Genomic DNA, 9,185 nt, shown 5'->3' with positions numbered 1-9,185 from the left:
GCCCTGGCTCCTCAGGCGTTTACCCTGATCACTCAGCTAGAAAGTGGTGTAACCAGAGTTCGAGCTCTACTAAGTCCTGCCTTCAGTCACTTGGAGTCAGTACCGCTCACGGTTGAAAAATCTCCAGTGGCTTAAGAAGTGGGGGATTGAATGTGGACCACCCAACTAATAATCAAGCTCCACTCAGATGACTGACTGCAAGCTGATAGAGCCCAGGAAGCCTGCCTAGGAGCTGTGACAAAAGGGAAAATCAGGTTGCATGGATCTCAGTGCTGAGAATCTGCTGACTGGGTTGTCCCCTTCCTCCAGCCGTCTACACAGGTAGGGAAGTATGTTGAAACATTCTCGAGCTCTCCTTAGCTAAGGAGCACAGAGGTGACTAAATAAAAGTGCTGCTGAGGAGCCTCAGACAAGGTTCAGATTTGGGCTCAACACCTAGGTGCAGCAGGGTCGCTGGGAACTGCCTCCACCTCTCATACCTGACTTCTGACACCCAGCACAGGTGCTCCAGAGCTTGTGACTGCACCTGACAGGGGTCGTGCTAGCTTTGGAATTTGAGCCTGAGCTACTAGATTACCCAATATGAAGGATCTGGGGTCTGTATTACACTATTTTAAGCCTCATAGGACTACTTCCTCAACCATAGTCTTTCCTATGCCATCAAACTTCTGAAAAGGCTTCACAGCTCCCTGTCCAAATGGCAAAAATCCTTAGTCAGCCTGAAAAGGCCTAGTGTGGTCTCTCACTACCTGACCTTTGTCGTCTTCTTCTAGCCACTCCCTCCTCATCTTTCATTCCAGTCAAATTAAGTTCCTAAAGATTCCTATTCAGAGCCTTCACATATGTTGGCTTCTCTACCTAGGATGCTCTTTCCCTTACTCTGGCTGGCTGTCATCAACTCACCCTTTAGGTTTCAGCTTTCAAGGTGACATGACCATCTCCACCCATCTACAACAGATGCCCCTCCTCTGTGCTCCCATAGCTCCCTGTACTTCTGTATTCTAGTACTTGTCACTGTATTGTAGTTGCCTGGTTACTTGACTCTATCGCTCTCTAGGCCATAAGCACTGTGGGCAGGGACCGTGTTTTATTCACTGATGTTTCCCCAGGGTCTAGCGCAGTGCCTGGCAAGTAAAAGCACTCAGTAAATATTTGCTGTATGAATGAATGCATGATGAAGGTCGACAAGCCCAACCCACTCTGGGCCTTGTTCTCTTATGATACACAGCTATCTTGGTGCTGGCCTAAAGGGCAAATAAAGCTTTGGCTTCAACTGGGGCTGTTCCTGAAACCTGTGCCTTCAGATGTTTAGCCCCAGCTCTTCTGATTAGATAAGATTTTGGTGTATGATTAGACTGAGCATTTCTCCACCCAGCCCACCCACCTAGAGTCCCCCACAAATTGACCTCACTGGGCCTGCTTTTATGAAAGGTTTATTCCTAGTGCTAAGTCCCAATCTTCCAGGGCTCTAAGCACAATTAAACTGGGTGAGTAGGTGAGGGGAGGCCCATTCAGATGCAGGGCCAAAATGGGGCTCCCCATTATTCCCACACCTTTGGTCCCAGTCCCCTTCTCTGCAATGGGCACACATAAAGGAGGGACAAAGGGTATTGGAGGCAACATCATTGGCCCAGGGGAGCCCAAGAAGAGCTGCCATTGGCTGACAGAGCCTTGTGAGGCTCTGCCATTGGTCAGGGGGCACACCCCAGGAGCTGGGGATAGGCCTGAGGAGTGATGCCATTGGCCAGGGAGTGGTTTTGTCATAGCCTTTGGCTGTGGAGTAGAAGGAAAAGATCTGGAAATGCAGCCCAGTGGCCAGGAAGATAAGGGACAGGGCAGCAGCTGCTGGGCCTGCAGGCCCCCTTCCCTACCCACAGCAGTGTGGGCAAAACTGGTATCAGGCCTCAGCCAGAGAAAGGGAGCCCAAGCCAGAGGGCAGGTGGCGAAGGATGTCCCATGTCCAACCTCCCCCACCCTAGGACTGCCCTTCCCAATGTCTTTCTTGATAGCCAGGTTGGGCTGGGAGCAGCTCACTGCTCCTCTAGCCAGGAGGGTTTCTCAGCTCCTGGAGGCCGCAGCTTGATGTTGAACTGCTGCAGGGTCTGCTCCAGTTGTTTCTGGTTCCCAGCAAAGTAGGCGGACACAGCATTGTGGAAGAGCAGCAGCTGCTTGTGCATCACCTTGATCTGAGGGTCCAGAGGGTCAGCTGAAGCTGGACTCAGATGCCCTTCTTGAGGGCTGAGCCTGAGCCCAGACTAGGGGCATATGGACTCTGCTCTGATGGTGCTTTTGGGATGCGGACTGAACTCCACCAAGGGAGCCAAAGGAGAGGGCTCAGTATGATGGGAGAAACCTTGATTTGCTGGGCTGGGGTACTGGTACCCCATATCAAAGGGCGATTTTTCTGTTATAATCCTGGAACCAGCAGCCAAATTCTTCAATAGAAAAGAGCCAAGATTCGAAGGGAGGGAGACCTGGAAAGGCCCAGGGGTTAAGGGGGCTAGAGGAAGATCCCACTCCTTTGCCAGGCTGCACTTCTCTATCCAATGATGGGGACACTGTAGGGGGAGGGTCAGTATTAAAGATAGGAAGGTGGGCTGGGACTAAAGGGGGTGGGGTTGGCACCTTGTTTTCTTCCAGGAACTTGAGTTTGATGGCCACATCTCCCCGCAGCTTCTCATATTTGTCCCGATGGGCCTGGAAAGTGGCCTGGGCACTCTCAAGTCGACCACGCGTCCCTGCATCCCGGGGGCCTAGGCTCAGCTCCTCTAAGTCTGTTCGGTAGGCATCATATTCCAGCCTGGGGAGGGGATGATACAGGTTCACCTCTACTCCTTTGTCCTATACACATACTCTCATTTCCTTCCTGAATTCTTAAGCTCCTAATCTCAAACTTCCACCCAAGCCAACCAACTCCCAAACCCCTAAACCCTGCCAGTGCCCACACCTGGCAGCCTCATACTGTTTGACAGTCATGAGTGTGTCTTCCATGGTTTTGGTGACTAATGTGTTGATGCTAGAAACAAAGAAGTTCACAGCCCCTAGCAGTGTCTCTCCATTCTTGCACAGCAGCTTCTGTGTCTCTGCATTGTAGCCAAATTCCTCCTGAGGGCAGAAGGGAGAAACAGGCCTTGAGAAACAGTCCCCTACCTGACAAGAGCTGTAGGGCCCTTCATTCCCCCCTTCCCCAAGAAGGAAGCAGCCATCAAAACCGAAACAACCAAAGACTGCCTCCAGCTAGGGTCTCTTAGCCAGAAAGTTAGTGGAGCCACCCTGGGGATGCTTAGGGTGGGAATGTGGGGGTAGGGTTCTCAGATAAGTTCACAAGACTAGAACAGGGAAAGCTAGTGCAGCAGGCAAAAGAGGGGCTCCAATTAGGCTAAGCACCAAAGGCATTCTCTCCAATGCAGAGAGGGTTACTTGTGAGGCACCTGGTATGCCACCTCCCACAGCCCCTCCAACTTTGGACCTCCGTACAAACCCTTAGGCTGCCTCCACAGGTGAGTGCTGCTGGGGGCAGGGCTGGGCCCACCCTGGAGGGGTTCTCCCTCTGGGCTGCAGGAGGGAGGGAGGGAGGCTGAGGGGTGACTGCCTGGAAAGGCCTGGGCCCAGTCCCCCCCACCCCCACCCTCTCTGGCCGGGCTGAGGTACCTGAAGCTCTGGGGACTTCTGGCTAAGGTCAGCAAAGGCGTCACCTAGTGCATGCTGGGTCTGCAGCAGGCTGTAGAGGTGGGCTGTCAGTGCCCGGCCCAGCTGCAGGACACTCTCGTACTTGCGCTTTGTCTCACGCAGCAATTCAATCTGCAGCTCTAACTCCAGGTCCACAGTCCGGGAGCCTCGGCCAAATCGCTCTGATAACAGCTGCTTTGTACACTGGGAAGTGAGAGAACAGGTCAGAGACCCTAGTACCCTGCCACCCCCAACAGGTATCTGCCCCAGCATACCCAGGCTCCTACTCTCAGCCATAGATGGAATATTAATTAGGATCCAGGAGAAGGGAAAAAAGGTACCCAGGGGGTAGTGTGGGAGAAGGGAGATGTACTTGAATCCCACCTTATATGTGTTGATGCCCCATTTCTTGACGATGTCAAACTTCTCTCCAGCGATGCCCCGAGCCACCTCATCCCCGGGGCCAGCAGGAGTGGCACTGTGAGATGGATGGCGGCCAGACCCTAAAGGACCAAGTTCTCTGACACCGGCCTCTCTCAGATACAACCAGACCCCTATGTGGCTCCACCCATACTTCCCTCCCAGCACCTGAACATGACTCCCCGGAGGAGCAAAAGCTAGAGACAATTAGATTCTTCTGTTCACTAGGAGGAACTCATATGTTGTGCCCTGAGACTCAAATCCCAATATACATCTGGCCTCCTTCTGAGGTCATGGTGAGGGGTGGAGGAGGAGGGAGGAGGGAGGAGGGAGCTGCTGGTGTACAGGGGCAGAGGAAACTAAAAAAAAAATACAGTGAGTGTGGAGTGGGAAGTCAAAGATGGTGGGTCCTGATAACAGGACACCTGGTTGACATTCCCACGTGGAACCCTAGTCAGTGAGAGATTCAGGGCTGCTTGTTCCTCAACTTTAGAGTCTAAAGCAAAACTCTGAGAAGCTTCATAAAGTTCCAAATCAGCCTCAAGCTCCAGAGCAGGGGAAACTGCTGTGGAACAGAGTTCTTAATTTGACTAAGGTGGTGGCAACAGAAAAAGGGGTGCTTCTCAGGGGAAATGGCAAGTGAGAACAGCTGGACAACCCTGGGAACTGGCCTTGGGCTGAGGAGAGTCCACAGGGTTCATACTAACAGAGGTTTCCAAGATCTCCAGAGATAATTCAAGCTTTCTTAGACATATCTTATGTTCCCCAGAACCATTTGTCCCCACTCTCCACTCAAGCTTCCTGTCCTATTCTGATCATTCGTACCTGTGGGGATGAGTCCATCACCAGAGCCCCCATAGCCACCAGACACAATGCTGGTTTCATTGAGGTTGGGTCCTGACACCATCACCTGCTGGAGGTCCTATAGGCCAGAGAAGAGGGGGGGGGCTTCAGGAACATAGGGGCAGCTGAAGCATTTTGGGGGTGAGAACAAGCTTGGACTGAAGCATCATAGAGCACACAAGGGAAGTCTGCACAGAATCAGAACAAAGATTTATAAAAAGATTGAAGGGAGTTAGATAAGTTAGGGAAAGCTACTGGGATGGGGGTAGAGCCCAGAGTTTATGAGTTGGAAATCCTAAATTGAAACAATAAGAATCAAACAGAAGCACCTGCTCGAGCCCATCATCCTCAGGAAGCTGCCCAGCTTCACCATTCCCATGGATGGGGATCTCCATTGTGGCTGCCTTCCCTAGGATCCCGTCCGTCATGGCTAGGGAAGGGACTGGAGTCAATGTCTCCACCCCAGCGCCCTGCAAAGCCCAACACAGACAGTTCTGGAAACTGGCCAGGGCTCTAGAAGAGAAGATCTCCCCTACATTTCTGAGGTTTTAGATGTTGTCTCAAGGCTTGAATGTTCTGAAGTTTGGCTACCACTCTTTCCTCAGGTAGCATATGTATTTCTTCCCTCCAAGGTGCGTATTTTTACACATGCACGCCAGGCTTCAGATGTCTCATCAACCTCCAATCCCACCAGGACTCCGGTGATCGTTCATGCATTCAACCATTCAAAAGACATTTAATGCGTGCCTACTATGTGCCATGTGCTATGTGAGGCCATGAAATACAGTAGTGAACAAGAGAGAGATAAAGTCTGTTTTCCCTTGGATCTTATCCCCATGTAGGTGTTTCTTCCCATCAGGAGATGAACTCCTTTCCAGGAGTCAGATATGTTCTCCATTGCTTGGTCTTTCAACACTTCTTTAGTGTTTCTTCCCCTTTCCTTCAGGTGGTCTCCTTCTCCTCCATCCCACGCACCTTCTCTTTCTCAGGCCATCCCCATCAGGCCTTACTTGAATCAACTGGTGTATGCTCCCGGCCTCTAGGAAAACCCTCTTTTTCCCAGGACATAGGTGATCCCTTCCAGAGTCAGTTATGTCTCCCCAGGTGTGTTTCACCCCCCCACCCCCACACACCTGGGCATCAGGTGTGTCCTCATCCTTCCCCTAGCTCAGAGGTATCTTGCCCTCAGGACAGGTTCATGCGTTCAACTCCCCCTCACCCAAGTATGTCCCTCTCACCTGGGGACGGGCCGCTCTTCCCCTCAGGGCGCCAGGCCCGGGCTGCGCGGGGACCTCAGGTTCCAGTTCCCGTCGCGATCTTAGCAGCAGGTCAGGGACTCGGCGGAAGTGACGTCCTCTCCCGGGCAGAAGAAGCCGGCCACGTCGTAGATTATGAGGGCGGAGGTGACGTTAAGAGCCAGGGGCAGAGCGATCCTTGAATCGTCCCCTTAGTCCCTTGGGATTGGACAAGAAATTACTTCCGGGGCGTTACCGAGAAGCTGTAACGGAAGTTAAGTCGGGCGTACGCCCATAGTGGGATGGAGCAGCCGCAGCCGCAGCCGCAGCCGCAGCAGCAGCTGAGAAACGTGAGTGGCAGCTAGAGTGGCTTCAGGGTCCTACATTCAACTCTAATCCCCGTCCGCTTGACGGGAACCCCAAAGGGCCCGGGAGCGATCCGAGGGCTGGGGACATCGGGCCGTAATGCGCGTTCCTGGGAGGCTTCACGATGGCGCGGCCTTGAAATAAGTTGTGGGCTCCCTTATCCCTGAGTTATTGGTCCCCTTCTCTCCCAGTTGCGGGACTTCCTGTTGGTCTACAATCGGATGACGGAACTCTGCTTCCAACGCTGCGTGCCCAGCCTGCACCACCGAGCTCTCGATGCTGAGGAGGTGGGGAACCGAGTAGGGGGTTACTCTTCATTCTCAGAATTAACCGTGGACTGCTTCCCTCCTCTCCTCACTTCCCCCTACCTTTGGCCGGGGCCTTTCCATGACCCTCGCCCCGAGGCTGGAGTTGGGAAGGAAGGAGACTGACCTGACAGGACACCTTTGGTCCCTACTTCCACTCTGTCTTCCTTCCAGGAGGCCTGTCTCCACAGCTGTGCTGGGAAGCTGATCCATTCCAACCACCGCCTCATGGCCGCCTACGTGCAGCTCATGCCGGCCCTGGTGCAGCGGCGCATCGCAGACTACGAGGCTGCCTCAGCTGTGCCAGGTGTTGCTGCTGAACAGCCCGGAACTGCGCCATCAGGCAGCTAGCCATCCCTAACCCCAGAAAGGGAGGCACTGGATGGACCCTCAAATTTAAGGAGCCAGCGTACCTCGGGCTGCGTGCAGCCTGTATATAGAGAGTGAGAGGTTGTCTGAGAGCTGGGCACGGTTGCTCCTTTTCCTGGAGCTAATAAACCCACTTTTATTCCGTTTCGTTTATGTCCTGGGCAGAGAAGTTTTGCCCACTATTAGCACCAGCCTTTAATCTGCTGGCTTCAGCACTGGCAACAGAGAAATTGCTTTCTATGTGTAGAAGGAAACCTCAGCATTCTCAGGCACCTAGTTAAAGCAAGGTCTGTGGGTACAATTTTAAGATTGGTAATAGCAACAGAAAATCGCTTCCTGCCCAGATAACAGAGAAATGGGAGTTGTATAGCTGTCCTTAAATCTGTCAGACTATAGTGGTTCACTTGTGAGCCAGGTATGCATTCATTCATAACGTGAGTGTGTGTGTGTGTGTACTATGTCTTATAAGAAGGATTTCTGCCAGATTTAGGGAAAGAAGGAGTTAGCTAAGGACAACAGATCAAGAAATCACAGAGTTTTTAGGTGCTACCTCCTGGGAAGTCAGTAGCTCCAGAACAAAGATAAAACCTGTAAGAATTCTGGGGTGTTGTGGAACTTCAGCCTTTTCCCCAAGTTGTCACTTTCTTATTTTCTGTCTTCCTGAATGAGCAGTAAAACCGTTAAGCAAAGAAGGTCTGTGTGCTTGTCTTTAGGGGCAGTCGGAAAGGGGAAAACTTGGACCACGTTCTGCAATACGGTCAAACTTGAGGGAGAGAAACTCAAGGGAGAAATAGATGGTGGTAGTTATGGAAAAAAAGGGGTAAGACAAACTCTTTAAATGTTACCTTAACTGCAGTTCCAGCTTTTTCACCCTCTACTCCATGTTGTTCCCACTGTGCCTGTTCTGTGATTTCTAATTCCAAAATCCAGCCTATACATTCTTTCCTCATTATTGCCCTGCCTTGTGGAATTTATTTCTGCATTCAGCAGTCTGAATGGCCTGTCACTCCATCACTCCATTTTCTTGCTACCCCTGTGTCCTTTTTGTATCATTCTAGCCATTCGATCTTTTCTGTTCCTCCAAACTGCTAGAGAAAACCGCAGCTGTGTAATGAATGCCACTAAATATTAAGGTCTCCAACTTCAACCGAGCCCTCACTACCAACAAGCAACCCTTGTTGGATTCCTGCTGTATTTGCTCTCCTTAATCACCAGGGCAGTTATTTACACCTTTACTGCTCCCCTTAATTCCCCACCTCACCTTCAACTATCCCGCATCAGGTGACCAAGTTTCATTTTTTACAGAGGAAATGGAAGCTCTTAAACATTGGCTCTCAGAATAATAAAAACAAATTCTTAGAGCCACCCACAAAGCACACGTTTTCTCCCTGTACAGGAAGTTGAAATTCTCTGCGAGCAGACCCTGTATTAAAATACAGATCTAACTTTAAAATCCATCTTCTTTTTACTATACCAGGCTACCTCTCAAAATAATATCTATTGAGCCCCTACTTTGTATGGGTTGATGTTGGTATGTATCATGCTTGATCTTAGTTAATCTATGACAAAACTGCAAGAGATATTATCCTCACTTAACAGACGAAGAAGAATCCAAAATGTACTAGAAGCACATCTTATACACAGTTACCTGCTGAGAAAAGTGGCTCTGATCAGCTATTTGCCTTTTTAGCTTTCTCTTGAACAAATCTTACACAGAAAGGTTTATTAGGGATGTCAAAGTTGCTGACCGGAAACTCCCTACTGAGTGGCTTCATGTCTACCAATAACATTCTTTCCTTGGGAAATATAAATTCAGGTAAAACAGCATGTGAACTTCCCAATCTCCAGAAACAGGAATAGGGACCTGGGATGTTGTGCTGCTGGTGGGAGGATTCTTCCACATCAACATTTGTGTGTATCCTTGCAATAAACATATATAATTAAACTTCCAGATGATTGTGAATTATCTGTTTCCATG

General features: G+C 50.7%; 2 protein-coding genes across 4 annotated transcripts; one reads left to right on the top strand and one right to left on the bottom strand.

Moving 5' to 3' along the window:
* Positions 1-1,416: 1,416 nt before the first annotated feature.
* Positions 1,417-6,311, bottom strand: ARFIP2 (ADP ribosylation factor interacting protein 2). Of its 3 annotated transcripts, none has more exons than XM_011385173.2 (8): positions 6,171-6,311; positions 5,262-5,402; positions 4,915-5,011; positions 4,054-4,172; positions 3,652-3,873; positions 2,948-3,105; positions 2,626-2,800; positions 1,417-2,186 (listed from the first exon to the last, which is right to left on the bottom strand). In XM_011385173.2, the coding sequence occupies exons 2-8, from the start codon at positions 5,358-5,360 to the stop codon at positions 2,031-2,033; spliced, it is 1,026 nt and encodes a 341-aa protein (XP_011383475.1). In that variant the 5' UTR covers positions 5,361-5,402; positions 6,171-6,311; the 3' UTR covers positions 1,417-2,030. The 3 variants fall into 3 exon arrangements, with proteins under 3 accessions (XP_011383475.1, XP_011383476.1, XP_023381780.1); XM_023526012.1 differs by lacking the exon at positions 1,417-2,186 and adding an exon at positions 2,193-2,474; XM_011385174.1 differs by lacking the exons at positions 4,054-4,172; positions 5,262-5,402; positions 6,171-6,311 and having other exon boundaries at positions 4,915-4,974.
* Positions 6,312-6,414: 103 nt separating this feature from the next.
* On the top strand, positions 6,415-9,158 carry TIMM10B (translocase of inner mitochondrial membrane 10B). Its single transcript, XM_011385170.2, has 3 exons — positions 6,415-6,517; positions 6,725-6,820; positions 7,013-9,158. Exons 1-3 carry the CDS (start codon positions 6,470-6,472, stop codon positions 7,187-7,189), a joined length of 321 nt encoding a protein of 106 aa, XP_011383472.1. The 5' UTR covers positions 6,415-6,469; the 3' UTR covers positions 7,190-9,158.
* Positions 9,159-9,185: the final 27 nt, after the last annotated feature.

Source organism: Pteropus vampyrus, unplaced genomic scaffold, assembly GCF_000151845.1.
Source record: "Pteropus vampyrus isolate Shadow unplaced genomic scaffold, Pvam_2.0 Scaffold671, whole genome shotgun sequence".
NCBI lineage: Eukaryota > Metazoa > Chordata > Mammalia > Chiroptera > Pteropodidae > Pteropus > Pteropus vampyrus.
The sequence above is the reverse complement of the archived record's forward strand: the minus strand, read 5'-3'. Positions and strand labels throughout refer to the sequence as shown.

Coding starts and splice junctions, on each gene's coding strand:
- ARFIP2 (XM_023526012.1), bottom strand. CDS start 5,360: ATGACGGACGGGATCCTAGGGAAGGCAGCCACAATGGAGATCCCCATC. Junction 3,874..4,053: donor GGGGCATCAACACATATAAG/GTGGGATTCAAG, acceptor CTCACTTCCCAG/TGTACAAAGCAGCTGTTATC. Junction 2,475..2,625: donor AGTTCCTGGAAGAAAACAAG/GTGCCAACCCCA, acceptor GGGCCTTTCCAG/GTCTCCCTCCCTTCGAATCT.
- TIMM10B (XM_011385170.2), top strand. CDS start 6,470: ATGGAGCAGCCGCAGCCGCAGCCGCAGCCGCAGCAGCAGCTGAGAAAC. Junction 6,518..6,724: donor CGCAGCAGCAGCTGAGAAAC/GTGAGTGGCAGC, acceptor CTTCTCTCCCAG/TTGCGGGACTTCCTGTTGGT. Junction 6,821..7,012: donor GAGCTCTCGATGCTGAGGAG/GTGGGGAACCGA, acceptor TCTTCCTTCCAG/GAGGCCTGTCTCCACAGCTG.